General features: G+C 42.5%; 1 protein-coding gene and 1 pseudogene across 1 annotated transcript; one reads left to right on the top strand and one right to left on the bottom strand.

The window, feature by feature from the left end:
• The first annotated feature begins 28 nt into the window (after positions 1 to 28).
• On the top strand, positions 29 to 11,665 carry nomo (nodal modulator). The gene is made up of 31 exons (XM_088302383.1): positions 29 to 273; positions 509 to 598; positions 678 to 723; positions 826 to 926; positions 1,052 to 1,158; positions 1,603 to 1,675; positions 2,665 to 2,817; positions 2,909 to 3,046; positions 3,129 to 3,218; positions 3,312 to 3,417; positions 3,510 to 3,660; positions 4,170 to 4,344; positions 4,458 to 4,599; positions 4,684 to 4,815; positions 5,107 to 5,243; positions 5,306 to 5,393; positions 5,476 to 5,539; positions 5,612 to 5,707; positions 5,886 to 6,107; positions 6,384 to 6,466; positions 6,642 to 6,801; positions 7,123 to 7,249; positions 7,466 to 7,579; positions 7,671 to 7,798; positions 7,893 to 8,034; positions 8,193 to 8,276; positions 8,935 to 9,045; positions 9,170 to 9,271; positions 9,819 to 9,938; positions 10,033 to 10,125; positions 10,201 to 11,665. The coding sequence occupies exons 1-31, from the start codon at positions 118 to 120 to the stop codon at positions 10,330 to 10,332; spliced, it is 3,663 nt and encodes a 1,220-aa protein (XP_088158509.1). The 5' UTR covers positions 29 to 117; the 3' UTR covers positions 10,333 to 11,665.
• Positions 11,666 to 17,415: 5,750 nt separating this feature from the next.
• LOC148332619 (uncharacterized) lies at positions 17,416 to 18,070 on the bottom strand (annotated as a pseudogene).
• Positions 18,071 to 19,201: the final 1,131 nt, after the last annotated feature.

The raw sequence follows: 19,201 nt of genomic DNA, 5'->3' as shown, positions 1-19,201 counted from the left end.
TGCCACTAGAAGGCGCCACTGGTTCCACTTTTGAGTGGTTCATTGACAGCCAGTCAGCTGGTACGGAACCGGAAGCAGCGTGCATGTTCACGGTTAGAGGGGATCAATCAGGCAAAAATGTTGAGAATTGCAATTCGAGCGGAGTTAAGTACTCTTTGGGTTTTGTTTTGGATAACATATTCTCAGTTTTTGACCGTGTCCTCTGATGAGATCGTGGTTGCATGTGGGGGGTTTGTGAAGTCCGACGTTGAAATCAATTACTCATTGATCGAGGTGAGTGAAAATGTGTCTGGAAGCTAATCATCTGTTTGCTAGGGTCATTTACATTTTGTACCATCTAATGTATATTATGGAATATATTGTGGATTCGACTCGGTTTTTAACCCTCAAATGTGTCGGCGTAGAGGACGAGAACGTGTAGTACAAGGCACTCGAGCTAATCCCGACCGTCTCATTAACTGTTCTCAACTGACTGCTGACTGCTTTCTAAGTATTTTAATTTTTACAGATTAAACTATACACCAAACAAGGTTCATTGAAATATCACACTGACTGTGCTCCAAATAATGGATACTTTACAATACCGCTTTATGACAAGGTAGGAAATACACACAGTGGTCTTCGCCTATTTTATTTGTTGCTGATACTAAAGCACACGATTGATTTGTTCTGCAAAGGGTGATTTTGTTTTGAAGATTGAACCGCCCCTTGGGTGGAGCTTTGGTAAGTTCTGTATTGTTATTTACCTTGGCAGATGTTTTTTTTAATACAAAGTCATTTTATTTCTTACTTTTATTGTTGGATGTTTTCTTTGACATTGACCAGAACCCACCAGTGTTGACCTCCATGTTGATGGCGTCACTGACATATGTAAAAAAGAAGAGGACATCAACTTTGTTTTCACTGGTTTTTCAATAGCGGGAATGGTGAGTTTATTTATTTATTTATTTTTTAATAGTTGCCCAAGAAGTAATTGGGTAAATAAACTAAGCATTGTTTGTGTGGAAGAAATAACTTGATCTTATTTCTCAATGTTCTTTACATTGCACAGGTTTTGAGTAAAGGCCATCTCCTTGGCCCAACTGGAGTCGAAGTTAAATTGAGCAGAGCCGGGACAAACGAGAAAATGCAAACTGTTATTACCCAGCCTGGAGGAGCGTACGTAGCTTCACCATTTCTGATTAGTTATAGGTTTATATTCGGCATGGGCTGATACTAGATTTTGATGCTTTGATAACAGTGAGAAAACAATTGTTGTGGTATCAGTTTTAAATTTACAGGTGGAAAACGTAATTTTATGTAATATTTGGGTAAATAAAACCTTTTTTCCTAGAAAATAAACAGCTGGTCTCTCATTGACTTAAGTAACGCGGCTTGTTTATTCACCTGTGCAAGCAGCCAGTTATATTGTGCTCTGCTTAGAAAGTAGAATTGATCCGACAGACCGCTTTTACTGTTATTAAGACCTTAATTTATTTTTATTATTTTTTTTTAAACAATGGTAAACCATTAAACTGGTAATTGGTCCATGCCAAGTTTACACTTACGATCATGAACCGATACAATCTAACCTGTTTTTCTCCTGCAATCCTTGTAACACAGGTATAACTTTCAAAAAGTGCTCCCTGGAACATATGACATCATTGCTTCCCATCCTTCCTGGATTCTGGAGAAGGTTAGTAGCTTCAGAAAATAACTGTCATTATTACATAAACAATTAGGCAGTTTAGATCTTCTCAGTTTAGCAGCATGTGGTATAGAGGTAAGCGAGCACACAAATCTAGATACATCAGCAACAACTATGTACAACAGTATACCTAATGCACCTGTGCAATAAGTGACAGCTGGGAAAAGGTAAGGTGGGATGAGAGCATTTAACGATTGGCAAAAAAATAAAAGAATCTTAAAATGAACTCCAAAATGTACAGGGAGCCAGTGAAGGGGGCCAGTTTGGTCAGCAGCAGTATTTAGGACCAACTGGAGATGCTTGACGGAGGACTCTCTGACTTCCACATAAAGTGCATTACAGGAATCCAGTAAAAAATGTCACAAAGGCATGGATTACTCTTTCTGAAGCCTGTATCCTACTGAGTGGTGAAGGTTTGTGAGTTTTTGTATAGTGTAGCATGTTTTGTTTTTCTTCCTAGCAGGGTTTATTCAAGGTTGTAAAAGTTCACAAAGAAAGGAAAGAATAATTCTTGTTGCTAAGAGATTTTGAACTGTTCAAAATTTCCTTGTGACAAGAATTTTTTTGTTTGCAACCATTAAAACTCTTGGGCGAACGTCCTGGCAACAGTTTCCAACCTTGAACGAACTATGACGAAAAATCAACATCGCTTACCTTTCTTAAACCTTCACCACTCAGTGAGGTATGACATTTTTAAGTGCTTTTGAGAAAGGGGAAGCTTTACTTTAACCTGCTGCCTAAGGTGAAAAAAATGGCTGGTACAATTTAAAATCACTACCCAATTTAAAATGGCTTTAAATAGTCATTAGGCCAGGATGCACATAGGCCCGTGGAACCAAAAACATAATTTATTTATGGTGAGGTTTTATTATTCTGCTTCTATAGTGTCGAAAACATACATAAGTTAAGATGGTAAGGTCCCTGTTGCCTTACTCGGTATTATGACCTCCATTGCAACTTTTCCCGTCTTTATGCAGAGCTCCACAACGGTGCACATTTCCACCGCCAATGCGCCGGCCGCCGACCATCTGGTGGTCGGAGGCTACGACGTCTCGGGCGAAGTCCGCAGTGATGGCGAGCCCATGAACGAGGTCACCTTCCTGCTTTACTCAGCCGTCGTCAAAAGAGAGGTAAATTGAGCTATGGTCGATCACGCTCACGTGATGAGTGAATTGCAACCACGAGGCTCATTGAAGCTGTCTTTTTGTCGTGATTTCCCAGAATGTGAAAGGCTGCAACTTTTCTCCAGTGGAGGGTGCCGACCCTGGGGACAGCTCCCTCATTTATCTTTGCAGTGTCCTCTCCAGTGAGGATGGTACCTTTACCTTCCCCTCACTATCTAGCGGGGAGTACACCGTGGTAAGCACTTTGTAAAGACCAATACCAGTTAAAGCATTTTAATTGACATTTTTAACGGATTAAGAACTCTCTTCTTCTTCAGGTGCCCTTCTACAGAGGAGAAAGGATCACTTTTGATGTTGCGCCTTCCAGAATGACTTTCAAGGTGGAGCACGACAGTTTGACTCTAGAGGTACTTAGACGTATTGTCTTTCAATGTCATGTTAACATTCAAATGTATATAGTTTTGCTCATTTTGCACCTTTATTCTCTTCTTCGTGTGCAGCCCATCTTTCGTGTCATGGGTTTTTCTGTGACTGGTCGGGTTCTCAATAGCGTTGATGGAGAAGGCGTCGTCGATGCCACAGTCTCTATCAACAATCAGATTAAAGGTAAGACAATGAGATGACCACATGCTTTATTTGTCTTCATTGTGTTACTTTTTCTTTATGCTTTGGCTGTCTGTACGTTTGTCTTCTCATAGTTGTCAGCAAAGAGGATGGTTCTTACAGGCTGGAGAACATGACAGCCGGTAATTACACCATTGATGTCCACAAGGATCTCATGTTCTTTGAGCCGGTAACTGTGAAAATTGCCCCCAACACTCCACAACTTCCTGACATCATCACAACGGGGTATGTGTGCTTGATTTGACAAACTTGCCACTTCCTTTTACACGCTGAACAGCATACACTTTGTATTTGCCGATGAATGGAGGAAAGATAAAAAGACCTTTGTATACTTTTACAGACTTCTTCATTATGTATACCTGCTCACTTTTTTCAATCCAGTGAGAGCCTTTACTAAAAGAATAAGACATTATTTAAGTGAAAAAAAATAAATGCATTATTTGTGACAGCAGGTTACTTCTTATATGATGTGTTAGGGCTGGGAGATGTGGCTGAAAGATGTATGACGATATTCACTTGATCATTTATTTCTTATCAGTCCATCAATAAATGATCTAGATTTTTTTCCCTTTTTTATTAATTTCAGTTGACTTATCATCATATGAGGTGTAATTAAACTTTTTGTATTATATCTTAACAAATTGTACATGTTTTGTTTGTGTTGCTGGTGGTGAGCAATGAGCATATAGGATATTAATCATAAGATCTTAATGATCCGCATTGCTCTTATGCAGGTTCAGCGTTTGTGGACTAATCTCTATCAGTCGCCTGCCCGAGGGCATGAAGCAAGGTCGCTACAAGGTCACCTTGACTCGCCTGGGTCAAGATAAGACTTCAGGCTGGATCACTGATTCAGATCTTCAGGGAGCCTTCTGCTTTCGGGCGAAACCTGGAGACTACAGTGTCCATGTATGACAGTAGGAGCTTTTGAATGAAACCGTTATACGGGGACTTTTGAGCCGTGCTGACCTTGGAATTCTGTGTGTGTGTGTGTGTGTGTGTGTGTGTGTGTTTGTGTGTAGGTGTCTCTCCCTGAGGTTGATGTGAAAGCGGGCCTGGCTCTACAGCGTCAGGCCCTGGAGTTCTCAGTTGTGGACCAGCCCCTGACAGACCTGCTTTTTACCCAGTTCATGGCCTCCGTCTCTGGAAAGGTCTACTGTTTGGGTAAGGTCTAACTCTTGATAATATTTGCTAGCTCTTTATTTATATGCTGGAATAATTATACAAAAATCTCTTGTTGAACTATAGCATTTTGCGATGACCTGTCAGTCACACTCCAACCAGTAAACCGTCAAGGAGAGAGAAGATCTATGCCTTTGACTGGCAGCAGTGATATCCTCAGCTTCTCCTTTGACAACGTTCTACCTGGGAAATATAAAGGTCAGGAACCATAAACCCAATCCTTAGTCCTGAAGCTACTACCTAGCACCAAGCCACCTGTAAAGTAGTATGACGATAGATGCCGTAGCTCAGTAAATTGTGTGACATCATACGCAGTGTAAACTTGAATTTAAACAACAAACGACTGCAACAACTTCAACTGAACTTCACTGCTAAACAAAAATAGTGCTGAATATCTCTCACACTTGACTAAACTTCCATCTTTTAGGCTTGTGTGACTCCCAATATTTTCCGTTTTATGACAACGAGTCTTCATTTTGCATGCATCAGTAAGCATCTCTCACGAGGAGTGGTGCTGGAAACATAAGTCCATGGAAGTGGACGTTCTGGATGCTGACATCATGGGGGCTGAGTTCCGGCAGATTGGCTATATCCTACGCTGCTCCCTCTCCCATGCCATCACTTTGGTGAGTAGCTACCCACTCAGAGATGCTTGAGATTCTTACATTCACTCTTTGTTTTTCTGCAGGAGTTCTTTCAGGATGGCAGCAAACCTGAGAATGTGGGCATATACAATCTCTCCAGGGGAATCAATCGTTTTTGTCTCTCCAAACCTGGTTCGCTTCATTATCCTCATCATTCATGTGATGTCCCCGTTTCAGCGTTAAGTAATAAGTTACCCCAAAATGTCTCACCCAGGCGTGTACAAAGTCACCCCTCGCTCCTGCCACCAGTTTGAGCAGGATTTTTACATCTATGATACGTAAGTAAAACTACCTAGAAGCCATTTACCTGCGTCCAATGTGTCAGGTGGTGTGGTACCTTGTCTTAACAGCTCTGCACCCAGCATCCTGACTCTTACTGCAGTGCGCCATCACATGACGGGGCTCATCACCACCGACAAGATCCTAGATGTCACTGTCACCATCAAGTAAGAATTATTAAACAATCCAACTGGCTTTATGGGATGAAATCACTGAAACTGGATGATTACAAAAAAAAAACAATCACATGATCCATTTGTTGAATGAAGAGTAAACTTAGCTGCCCTGTCTTAGTATTTCAATGCTCATCATCCTCTCATTTCTTGTCTCTCCATTGCCTATCAGATCATCCATTGAGAGTGAGCCAGCGCTGGTTCTTGGCCCCCTGCGAAGTCTGGAGGAGAAGCGGCAGGAGCAGCAGCTGCAAGAGATACAGTTGCGACGCCAAGAACGAGAACGGCGAGCTGCTGAAGAGGAAGGGGCCGCCAAGGATGACAATCCTCCTATCCAAGAAAAGGCTGACGAGCTGACGGGCCCCTTCCACTACGAGTTCTCCTACTGGGCCAGGTTGTTTGCATTCAACATTCATGATGATTGTTCACTCGTCTCATGAAATTAAATTGCTTGTCCCTAACCCTCGACTGTTTTTTTTTTCTCCATTATTAGATCTATCTGTCAAAATGAACATGACTTTATTGCATTTCCTCGTATTCGGAAATGCTCTTGCTGTTTGTTTGTGTGTACAGAAAACGATGTGAGCTTATTTCCTTAAAATAATTGCGGAAATCTGTCTATATTAACCAACAGATCTGTACTAATCAATATATTTATGGAATTTTGCAGGGCTGGAGAGAAAATTACAGTGACTCCCTCCTCTAAAGAGCTCCTCTTCTACCCCCCTGAAGTGGAGGCCACTGTCACAGGAGGTATTTTTGACAATATATATGTACTGTATAATATGTACTACAGTTTGGTCTTGTACTACAGTCAGATCATACTGAAAGTTTAAAAAATGAAAAATCACAAAAAGTGATTTAAAAAAAAAAAAAAAAAAGAAGAAATAAATGTCCAACTCCCCTTTTCATTGTCCTCATTCTACAGAGTCATGTCCTGGTCGCATGGTGGACATCATGGGCCGTGCAGGGCTCTTCCTGGAGGGCAAAGTGTCACCGGAGCTGCAAGGTGTCGAGATCTCCATCAGTGAAAGAGGAGCTGCTACACCACTCATCACTGTGGCCACCAATGACAACGGAGTATACAAGTACAAGAAGCACTCACTGCTCGACGAAGAAACACTAGAATTGTTCCCTGTCAAAAAAGTTCAAGTCTTTGGGGACTTACTGCTTGCACCCAAACTACCATGTTACATCAAGGCACTTTTCATATAGAGCAGGTGGCCTTATCATCTGTGTGATGAATCGACAACACATTCTCTTCTTACATCTGTGTTCCTTCCAACAACAAACCATTGATGATTTCACTGAGAACAAAATGTTCATTTTCTCACCAACCGCCACATCTCTGTACTATGCTTTGAGAAAATATGTTCTCATTACCGCATTCTTTCTTCACGTCTTGGCAGCGTGGGTCCACTCCACAGCGACAGGCAGTATGACATCAGTGCCAGCAAAGAGGGGTTTGTCCTGAGTCACGTGGAGGGATCCAAGGGAGATTTCAAGGCTTTTGCTCTGGCTGGAATCACTTTCAAGGTAGACTTGGATTCGATATTTTGCATCTCAATTCGGGTTGTATTACACCTGCACTCCTTATGTTGCCTTCCAATTCTGCATCTCTGTCGCTTCGCTAACCACAATTGAAGCTACACTATTATGTTAATCTATTAGTTTTAGCTGCAAAATTTGTTTCTCAAACAAGTGTGAAGTTTTAACGTATTAACATGTTCCTTTTGTGCATATTTGCTGTAGATAGAATCAGAGGACGGCCAACCGTTGTCGGGAGTCCTTCTGTCTCTAAGTGGCGGACAATTTCGTTCCAACTTGTTGACTCAGGACACCGGCCTCCTCAAATTCAATAACCTGGTAGGGAGCTCAAGCAACATTTGTTTTTTTTGCCTAACTATGACCTAATAATTATTCTTCACTTTATATTAACTGTGTTCATCCTCCACAGAGTCCAGGTCGATACTATTTCAAGCCCATGATGAAAGAATTCCGCTTTGAGCCGGCGTCCCAGATGATTACGGTGGAAGAGGGTCAAAGCCTCAGTATCAATATAACTGGAATTAAGACTGCGTATAGGTATTTCCAATTCTCTCCATGTTGCCCACCATGAACCGGATCCAAAACAGATCTTGTCCAATCCACTTCTCGTTCCTGTACTTTTTGTGCCCAGCTGCTATGGCGCCGTGCAGTCTTTGAGCGGAGATGCGGAGCGGGACGTTGCCGTGGAAGCGGTGGGTCAAGGCGATTGTAGCATCTACAGTGAGGATACTGTCACGGATGAGGAAGGTCGCTTCAGACTTCGAGGTCTGCTGGTAAGAATGCCAATGAGCTGCTTTCAGATTGCCACTAATATCATTTTTTTAAGTACAGTGCAGCATTTTTGGTTGGTGGGGGAGTATTTTAATTTGTAATTGAAATAATTCCTTCGGCTATTCAGTTTTTTAATCCACTATTTCCTAATTTTCTGCAGCCTGGTTGCCAGTACCTGATTCAGCTGCGAGCTGAAGGCAACGACCACATAGAAAGAGCTTTACCACAACAAAGAGCCATCGAGGTAGGTGGCGAAATCACTACGTGCTTTTGAATTGAATTTTTCCCCACTTTACATGCAATTTTTTCATACTTGATAAAATGATTATTTGTAGGCCTTTTTTGGTTTCATACGTCATCAAAATTCACTCTCGTTGCTATGTCACGTCCTCTGATAGCAAGCAACTACAAATCATATTTTTGCTCGCCTCAAAACCCGTGACAGAGGCCACATGTGGAAAACCCACTGCCCCAAAAGGTGTCACTCCCTGTCAATTGACATTCTAGTTCCGTATATGAGGAAAAATTCGCTTTCACATTTGTCATAGTAAGTTTTCTGGATGCTGTTCACAGCAACATTTCTGTCAAGAGAAATTTATTTTTTTTCCTTACAAAATTGGCAGCGTGGGAACATGGAGTGTGACGTATCTCATGGCTCCATTCTGAACACCGAAACAAAAGCGTAGATAATCCCATTGCAAGTTGGAAAACCTTTCACTTTGTAATTTGTCCTCTTTTGAGAAGTGCAGCCCCGCTAATCTCTCTCGCAAGGCCGAAAAGGCCTTAATTCTTGTTAAGTCTCTGTTATTCTTTCACGCCGTGTGACTGGCTTGCAGCTTTATCTCGAATTGGAGTCCAACCTGCATCTGCACATTCTGCACCATGTTCACTCTTTTATTCAGGTCGGCAGCAGTGACGTTGAGGGAGTCAACATCATCGCCTTCCGACAAATCAATCAGTTTGACCTGAGTGGGAATGTCATTACATCTCCAGAACATCTAACAACTTTATCGGTAAGTTATTCTTTGAATTAACGTTATCTCAATCACCGGCTTTATGAGGATGGTAAAAAACGTTTGAGGTCCTCAATGTTTAACAGCTTTTTTTTTTTTTTTTTCTCCCCGTCCCTTTGCTCAGGTAAAGCTCTACAGGAGTGACAACTTGGACAACCCACTTCACAGTGTTTCACTGGGCCAGTCTCTTTTCTTCCATTTCCCCCCATTGGACAGAGATGGAGAGGTATCATTCTACATTTCTGTCTTGAAGCGTATTAGGGGTGTCAAATATAAATTCATTGGATACCAAGCCCCTCTACTAAAGTGCTGTGGGATTAAATTACGACATTATATGTAGTGTTATTTAGAAACTTCATTGTGTTGTATATATTTTATGTTATTTTGATGTTTTGGGATTTTTTTTATTTTTTTTTAACGGTGCCGGCCATCCCAGCCCCCCGACTACTCGGGTTCAAAACCGCGGCGTCACTGGCTGCGCAGTCAAAATTAAAAAAATGTGCCCGTTATGGGAAGTTGAGCTGCAACCACGCAGACCTCCACCATCGTAACTCCTACAGCGAGCATCAATTCTGCTCAATACAACACTAGCGTCGCAATAGGAGTTCAGAACTTTGAGAGTGATCCTCGAATCCCATTGGAAAGTAATATTTAATAAAAATCAAAGGATCAATGAATTTAAAGTGACTGTTATGTCTGCTTGCCAGGGATGACGTTGATTTGCGATTAATATTTGTTTTTTGTTGTTGTTGTTGTTGTTCCCGTTTCTTCAGAGCTACATTCTGATGCTGTACTCCACACTGTCCCGCACGCAATACGACTTCACTCTACCTCAGGTCTCCTTTACTTCCACCGGCTACCACAAGCACGTCACCCTCACCTTCAACCCAACTGTAAGCAAAATGTGATAGGGATTTTTTTTTTTGTTTGTTTGTTTTTAATAATTATGCAGTTTTTTTTTGTCCTAATCTGTGTGTTTTCCTGCAGCGCAAAGTGCCTGACCAAGATGTTGCCCAGGGCTCCTACATTGCTCTACCCCTCACTCTGCTACTCCTTTTGGCAGCATACAACCATGAAAAGGTATCCGAAGCGCCACATGCCGGCAACCACGTGTTCAACTGCATTTATTTACTCTTGTCCTGACTTGTCTTCTAGGTCATCCCCTTCCTCCTGCAGATGATGAATCGTGTCCAAGGTGTAAGGGGCATGTCCCAGGCCAGCGCAGAAAGCGCCGCCTTGGAAGAAGCCAAACGTCAGGTCAAGAGACCGAAGGCCCGACGGACATGAGGCAGAACCCCGCTTCCCAGCACATTTTAATAGTCCATCAACCTTCATGGCCACTGCTCGTCGAGTCAGTTTGGGAGCGCAAAGTCTTCACCGTTGCATCAATTGCAAGTTTTCAACAATGCAATCAGCTCTTCGATAGGTTAGTGAACTATCTAGCTTCATGCGTTTTATGTCAAAGATGTACCCCGTCATCAATTTCTGAAATGCACTGGAATGATTTTTTTTTTTTAATTTCCCTAATTCAATCAATTCATTGTTTTATGCAATATTTGTGATCAAATGATGTTCATGTAATTAATCAAGGAAAATTCCAATCTATTTGTTACTATTTAAAAAACACTTTATTATGTAGTGTCTGCCAACATTGCGAGAACGTTAACACGTTACATTAACATGGAGCGTACCGGAGATTTCCATCTTGTGGTTTTGTCCCTTATTGTGTTTGTAACGCTAGCCACATAATACTGTAAATATTCAGTGAGTGATTTTTAGAACTCTTTTCACGACATATTTAACTTGACAAGTAGGACTATTGAATTGGTGTCACTTTTTGTTTTGTTTTTAACTCAGTAGAATAAGCGTGTGGACTGACCAATAGTATTAATTTGTGGAAAAAAAAAATTAACATGCACATATGTTTCCAATCCGACAGTGACGATATAAAAATCAATTCATGACAATTTAGTATTTTTATACGCTGACATGTATTTCAAACTCATAATTTCTTCCAATTCTTACTGTTAAAATGTGGTTATAACTTTTCCTGATAATGTTTTTTAACCCCATGATAAATGTTAATACGATCATTGAAATATATATTCCACTGTTTTACAGCGAATGCAATTCTCTAAAGGGCCATATTACCATTTTTTCCCATTAAAAGTTTCCAACTTTGAAAATTCCTGGACATTGGCACTCTTAGCGAGTGGCAAGTGGAAACCTCATATGTTGATGAAACTTTTCCAGTGCCTCATCACAAATAGGAGACATGACCGTTTTGACAGAAACATTCATGCGATGCACTCCACTTAACTGTCAGCTTATTCAGAGGCACTTATTTATGTCTGGACAATGAAACTGCAGATTTTGATGTAGATTTCGATACTGTGTGAAGATCTGATATTGTTGTTACTTTTTGAGCGGTTCGGGTGCTGGGAATGAACTGGGAGTGAGATTTTAATAATTTATTAATATGACTGATTAAATGTGAATGTGTTTTCTGTTTGTACGGGTAAGATACTTGATTAACTGGTGAGGTTGTGAACCCTCAACAGGAAATTATTCATAGATCTGGTCATAAATTTGAATAAAAAGACTTCAAATTCGATGTTTATCTTGCCTCGAAAATGTCTTGTTTTCTCCTTCTCGTTCGATTGCTGCCAGTTGAAAAAGCCCAAACCTTTTGAAATTCTGCCTAGTTGTGGATCAATACTCTCCAGAATGTGCGCACATGATGATTTAATAGTTTGGTTGGGCTGAATGGGGAAATTTGGAAGATCGGGTGAATGTCAACCGTTTTTTTATTTATCAAATTGAACTGGCAGAGAATTTACTCTGCTGTTATATGTTGTCACCTCCAGGGGGCAATATAATACTAGTCCGTGTTATAATCCACAGACACAACCAGGTGAACTTTTACCAACAATCCTTTTTATGAGCATTAACTTTTTGATTCGACAAGAATACACCTGTGAAACGCTTTGCATAGACTTTGCCGAGTCATTGTCATCTCATGTGAAGGAGAAGTGTACACATGAAAAACAAATAATCGGCACTACATGTCTCAAGGGCTTTGTTTCTTTGCGCTGCGTCTCCACTGCATAGTTTAAATGTCACAGCCAAGAGTGTAATGAATAACTATGAATATACGGAACAAGTCTGGAGGACACTGATAGGGCCGATGGCCTCCAAAATAAGTCTTAATATTGCAAGGTTTGCTACCAAGGGTATTACCGGGGAGGATCGTATCGGATTAGTATACGGTATCCATTCACTGTCCACACCTGAGTCTAATGAGATCTAATATAGGTCTGCCGTCAACATTTGTTTCTATTATTTCCTTATTCACGAGATTAAGAGATTAAAATCAAGACCAAATATTCATCCGTTCCACCGACACAACTGCAACAACAAAATTTGTGAATACCGGTCCTCTCTGACGATGACAGTGCATCAAAACAGCGATTAGGCCGCTGCATTTCAAAAGAAGGATTTTACATGTTGCTCTTTAGTGGGATGGGCTAACAAAAGACTTTTTTTTGCGAATAGTTTGATCGCTGCCGGGTAATTAGAATCTCTGGGGAATAAGTATGGAGGAGGATGGTGGTCCGTTGTGTAATAATGAATCCACGGCGTGCTGCAAAAACAAAAGGCACAGCAATGGATGCCATATTGCTATGCCGTTACTACAATGCGCATGCATCTTTGAGGAGAAAATGTTATACTCGGATATATTGAAAATTAATTTGCTCAACACTCTAGGCTGCTTTGCAAGAAGTTAGACATGCACTCTAACGTTTACATTTTAAGTCCAGCCTGAAATGTCTGGCAAAAGTCCAATATGACTCACTTTTTTGTGAGTTGTGTATGAGAAAATTGAGTGCCGAATCCACAAGAATAAATTTACGGCCGCTGATAGCACCTTCTACTGGACTTCACTCGCACCCGAAGTTTGCGCCGTCTCAACATCCTATTCACACATTTTGCAATGACGATACCAGTGCAAACACGTCCACAGTTTAACATCTGAACGCAGTTTGCACATTATTTCTCCCTCAGCGCCACGCATGGCAAAGTATGAATGTTGGCTTTGCGCCAAGAACATCAGAGCAGAACAATGGCAGTTAGGAAGAAGAACCAGTTGTTGTATTTTTGTGTCCTGTAGATGGCACTGTTGGTTTAAATAAAAGGTTTAAAAATGGCAACTCAGTGTGCTTTCAGCCCAAAATTGAACAGAGAGCGCCCTCTACAGGAGACCAAAAATACTACAACTGGTTCATGAAGCAGATTTTGAAGCTTCATTTACCCATCACAATTGAACAGGCTTCTACAGTGGAGCGCCAAGATGCTACGTTATTTACTTCGCCGCCAAATATATGCGGATTACCTTATTTAAATCGGAAAATACCTCAGACGCACTCTGCTTGGCATCGCAGCGAGTGAAGCAGTTCTCCGTCTGCACTCGCTATGCGAATTAGATGCTATCTTCGCTCTTTTTTAACCAGTTAGCGCCACGCAATCTTTCATAAATTCGGGTCCTAGAGATTTTTAAAATGTCCGCACAAACCTCTGCAGACATATCCCAAAGTGACCATCTCAGACACTGGACTCCTGCATCACCTGATCGCTTCACCAAACATCGGCTTGCATCTCTCTCTCCCTTTGTTGTTCTCTACAAACGCCAGCTGGCGGCAGCCTGCGCCACGCATGTCTCTTCGCAGGAGCCGTTTTGACTGCCAGTCTTGCTCATGCAGCCCTGACCGGCTTGTACCAATTTTATGGTGCCTGCGTTCATATTCCCAGTCCCAGTCATGACCCAGTGACCCGGACACTAGCGAGTAGGCAGCTGTTAATAGCTTTGGTGGACATGGCTAATGAGATTATCCATTTGAGTCCAACTTGACTATCATTTGTCCCCGTAATCATGTCATTTTTTTTTTTTTCAGATGGAGCCTCTGTTGAGGCAAAGCAAGGTAGGGATTACATGATGAATGCTAATGGAGTTGTTTTGCTATGAGCAGATGTCTTGGTTCTGTTCAAGGTTATTGGTTCCTCGATTAATGTGGTGGACCGTCATTCGCCAGTGATAGACCCGGAAGTCCGTCACTGTCTGTCGGCATTATTTCAGGCTTCGCTAAATTCCGTCACTGCTATCTGTCTCATAGGCAAACAAAATAATTGGGAATTTGCAAGGTTCTAGGTTGGAAACTTCGGATGCGTCTGTCATTTGTCGATACGATTGTGACTGTTCGCTAAGCAGCAGGCTAAAAGCTGCGAGCTGTGAGCTGGGACGACTAGCTCAGGCTAGTGATGGGAAAATGAAGCTTCAAAATTGCTTCATGAACCAGCTGTTGTATTTTTGAGTTCTCTAGATGTCACTGTTGGTATAAATAAAATGTTTAAAAAATGGCAAGTCAGTGTGCTTTCAGCCCAATGTTGAACAGAGAGTGCCCTCTACAGGAGTCCAAAAAAATACTACAACTGGTTCATTTACCCATCACTACCTCAAACCTTCCAAAGCCGACTGAGTTGCTGACTTAGTTGTGCGTGAGTGAGTTTTTGTTGAGCTTAGCAGGCTCGGATATGTGAAGAAAAACAACACAAACGGGGATGTCCCGGGAGACTGGAGGACGACGACGAAATAATAATTTACACAGTCGAGCAAACTTTTTTTGCTGGGAGTGACGTGCAGCAAACATCTCTTAGACTCGATTGGTTAGCGCTCCTTCAAGCCCGAGAAGAGGATCGAAAAGATTAAAATAACCTGCTGTTATGCTGGTGAGCAAAGCGGTCATTGATGTGAACGTTGAAATCTCACCAACCCTCTCCCCCAAATCGTTGGTCCTCCATGAGAATGACTTTGTTCAAAGACTTCCACAACTCCAAATACCTGATTTTTTTTTTCCCCGTATTTTCAAACCCAGACATCGTTCTGTTTTGGTCTGCTCCCCACGTCTCACTCGTCCTCCCACTTTTTGTCAAGCTCCATTGACCATACAGATGATAGTGTCGGATCTGGCACCAGTGGAACTAAGAGTTGAGATGAGCAGCGAGCGCAGTGAGAAGAGCTAGAAGATGTAATACAAGACGGATATGTACCGAGTGGCCTGTCAGCATTTTTATCACCATGATGTCAAAACAAAAATCTTTCGAGCCAAAAGGTCAGCGGTTGCACGGCGAGTAGGCATATGTCAGCTCCTGTAATCAACCAAGTCTGCTTTTAGTCTCACGTGTGATACAAGCAGAGTGAAGTTTAAAGGCTGAGAAAGATGGATTGGCGAGATAAATCCTTGGTGAGCCTTTGTACTGTGGGAAGGGCAAGTGGTGGACAAATTGGGGCAGACAGTGGTTGCGGAGATCAGTGACACACATGAAGAGGAGAAGAAGGTGCTTGTGAGAAGTAGATGGTTATGTAGATGCAAAAAAACACAACTTTCTGTCTCTGTCTCTCTCTCTCTCTTTCTCTGTCTCCATCTCTGTCTCTTTCTCTCTCTCTCTCTTTCTCTTTTTCTCTGTCTCAGTATCTCTCTCAATCTCTCTGTCTCTTTCTCTCTCATTCTCTCTCTCTGTCTCCATCTGTCTTTGTCTCTGTCTCTCTCTCTTTCTCTCTCTTTCTCTCTGTCTATCTTCTCTCTCTCTCTCTGTGTCTCTTTCTCTCTGTCTCAGTATCTCTCTCAATCTCTCTCTCTGTCTCTTTCTTTCTCTCTCTCTCTGTCTCCATCTCTGTCTTTGTCTCTGTCTCTCTCTCTCTCTCTCTCACTTTCTCTCTCTCTCTCTCTGTCTCAGTGTCTCTCTCTGTCTCTGTCTCTTTCTCTCTTTCTGTCTCTGTCTCTGTCTCTCTCTCTCTCTCTCTCTCACTTTCTCTCTCTCTCTCTCTGTCTCAGTGTCTCTCTCTGTCTCTGTCTCTTTCTCTCTTTCTGTCTCTGTCTCTTTCTCTCTTTCTGTCTCTTTCTCTCTCTCTGTCTCCGTCTCTGTCTCTGTCTCTGTCTTTCTCTCTCTCTCTCTCTCTGTCTCAGTGTGTCTCTCTCTTCTCTCTCTCTCTCTCTCTCTCTCTCTCTCTCTCTCTCTCTCTCTCTCTCTCTGTCTCTGTCTCTGTCTCTGTCTCTTTCTCTTTCTCTCTCTCTCTCTGTCTCCATCTCTGTCTTTGTCTCTGTCTCTCTCTCTCTCTCTCTCTCTCTTTCTCTCTGTCTCTCTCACTATCTCTCTCTCTGTTTCTTTCTCTTTCTCTCTGTCTCAGTATCTCTCTCTGTCTCTGTCTCTTTCTCTCTCTCTCTCTCTCTGTCTCCATCTCTGTCTTTGTCTCTGTCTCTCTCTTTCTCTCTGTCTCTCTCACTATCTCTCTCTCTGTTTCTTTCTCTTTTTCTCTGTCTCAGTATCTCTCTCTGTCTCTGTCTCTTTCTCTCTCTCTCTGACTCTCTCTCTCTCTGTCTCCAGCTGTCTTTGTCTGTCTCTGTCTCTCTCTCTCTCTCTCTCTCTCTCTCCCTCTCTCTCTCTGTCTCCATCTCTGTCTTTGTCTCTGTCTCTGTCTCTCTCCATTTCTCTCTCTTTCTCTCTGTCTCTTTCTCTCTCTCTCTCTCTCTGTATCTTTCTCTTTCTCTCTGTCTCAGTATTTCTCTGTCTCTCTCTGTCTCTCTCTCTCTTTCTCTCTCTCTCTCTCATTCTCTCTCTGTCTCTCTCTCTCTCTCTCTCTCTCTCTCTCTCTCATATTTACAAAGTCAAATCTGGTGTATTGATAAAAGCTCATGGATTGAAATGATGTCTGCTATCTTGATGCTGAGCTGCACTGTGTTTGTTTTGCAATGTCGTGTCGTTAGAGCATGAGGTACTTACACTTCTTGACTCAAACCTATTACATTCTAGTTGGGTACCGAATGTCCCTTACTGAAAAATCGTAATCTGAATACCTGTTCCATTAACACCCACCCAATAGATACACTTTCATTCCATTTTACAGGGCGCAGCCACCTCAGCCATAATCACATATGGCATACAGTAAGTGGGCATTAGGTTTCACAAAGGGGTGACATGACACACTGATCTAAACTGGCACTGAGAGTCTGCCTGGGTCATGTCTCCACACACTTGGATTGGAGTGCCCACAAAAGCTGCCAGTAGATAATGTTACACATCTGCCTTAGCACTACCCATCTTGTCATCATCCCTCATGAATATTTCATCCCAGCCCTTTCTGGCCTTCTCATCATAATTTGCTGGTCATAATTTGCGACACAATTTGCACTGCTGCCTCCCTGTGCTCAAACATGAGTTGGTATTTATTTTTTTTTTTTTGACTGGTTAACTGAGAAGAATGTCGGTTGACGTGGATGTCGGCGTTGCAATAATGCAAAAGCTTCAATCCATCAATCAATCATTATTATAAGACATTGGCATGTGGACTGTCACAGAAGACTCAAAACCGTAATCGATGTTTCTAGAAATTGTGATGGTGCCTTCCCAGTTAGGGTGAAGGCCGTCCAACCTCATCGAGTCGGCTCGGCCCAGAAAGAGGCTCCAATTATCTACAAACTGCAGTCCCTGCTACCTACAAAGGCGAGACAGCCACCGTTTAAGCAAGAATAATCCGCTAAACCTCTCATCATTTCCTCTTGCAGGCAAGGGGCCAGAGACAATTACTTGATGCCGACTCATCTTTTGGCGACAAGTCCTCGCTTTGCCCTTTTTTTTGTCATCTCTGATTGCCTCATCCTGTTATCATTGGCGCCGATAAGCAAGACTTTAGATAACTACTGTTGTTAGCCTTTTGCTGGTGTTGAGGCCTGATGCGTGCAAGCTCCCTGAGACGAGCATCAATGGCAGGCCCGCAGGAATACGCGTACCTTTGCTGCTTTTGTTTTTTAGTGTTACGAACGATGGAGTAATCTATAACTAAAGCGCGGGAGCCAGTTAACCAAGCACTGCTTTGCGTCTCAACAGGCTCATCGCGATTAGCAAGTCATTTAGGGCTAATGCTAATCGGGCTAGTGGGTCGACTACAACCCACACTAATTGTTGGGTCCATATTATTCTGCTCTAGAAATCAATTAATAAATGTTTCCACGAACCACCTGCAATACGCTCACATACCACTAGGGGGAGACTACGCATCCTCCCCTGGTTGGGAAACACTGCAATAATGCAAGCTGATTTCTTTTTATTAGAGTGAATTAATCATTACCCCAAAATGTGGCCATTTTTAGTCATTTTTATTGAGTTTCCACTCATGAACATCATCAACAGCCACACAAAGCAAGCACTATTCCACTCTATCGCCCGGCGCCAATGCAAACTGTCTCAAAATTAAATTCCTCAATCTGTGTCTTTACCCAACTCCTAACCAAAATCCTATAGTTCCCAATAATTAAATAAGGAAGTAGCATCTGCTGAAAAAGACAGCCAGAAAGTTGCAGGTGCACCCAGAGGAGACAAAACGAGTTCAGGCCCAAGACGAACAATGGATCCTTGATAAGGTGAGAGCAAAGTGCGCACATGCGGCCTTCGTGGTGACTATTTGCAAATAAGATCAACAGTATGCTTAGCAAGTGTTTCCTGATGGATGCCCAAGGGAGTCTGGCTTGAATGGCAGCTTGGCAGGCCCGTGTTGGAGAGATCCATCATGCCATGACAGGAGGGAGAGGGCGCTGACGTCGAGGCCTGCCCTGAGAGGCCAACGCCTGTCAGATTAATGAGCCACTCAGTGACAGGTGATGTGGTTGTTACGTTGTGTGTGTGCAAGCACACGCGTGTTGAAATGTCTCTAATCGACATCGTTTGTCGTCTTTATTTGTTTCAAAGGAAAATCCCCATCGCCTACTTGGAACCCGCTCTAGCCTTCGACAGCAATTCAGCTCAAAGTCACTCCCTTTAAGGCACTCAAACCAGATAGTTTCTCCAACTTGTGTGAGTGCACATGAAAGTTCCCAACGCTTTGACCTCTCTGTTTTAAACTTACTTTTCCCCCCGTCTGTAAGCCACCCTGCCTCTGAACTTGCCTCACCCATTCCCTCAATTCACCCACCCACTCCCCCTCCCCCCTCCTGTGAGGGCATTCTGTTCACACAGTAGAATATAGATGAATCCAGCATGGACACTTGTATTGATTTCTCCCACAACACAGACACCAGGGAAATAAATGGGCGCTTCCCTCCACAAG

Source organism: Idiotropiscis lumnitzeri, chromosome 8, assembly GCF_059441095.1.
Source record: "Idiotropiscis lumnitzeri isolate Australia: NSW breed Sydney's pygmy pipehorse chromosome 8, RoL_Ilum_1.0, whole genome shotgun sequence".
NCBI classification, from domain to species: Eukaryota; Metazoa; Chordata; class Actinopteri; order Syngnathiformes; family Syngnathidae; genus Idiotropiscis; species Idiotropiscis lumnitzeri.
The sequence above is the reverse complement of the archived record's forward strand: the minus strand, read 5'-3'. Positions and strand labels throughout refer to the sequence as shown.

Excerpts from the sequence above, each read along its gene's own strand:
- nomo (XM_088302383.1), top strand. The coding sequence starts at position 118 with ATGTTGAGAATTGCAATTCGAGCGGAGTTAAGTACTCTTTGGGTTTTG. Across the intron at positions 927-1,051 it reads GTTTTTCAATAGCGGGAATG|GTTTTGAGTAAAGGCCATCT; the intron begins GTGAGTTTATTT and ends TACATTGCACAG. Across the intron at positions 5,394-5,475 it reads TTTTTGTCTCTCCAAACCTG|GCGTGTACAAAGTCACCCCT; the intron begins GTTCGCTTCATT and ends TGTCTCACCCAG.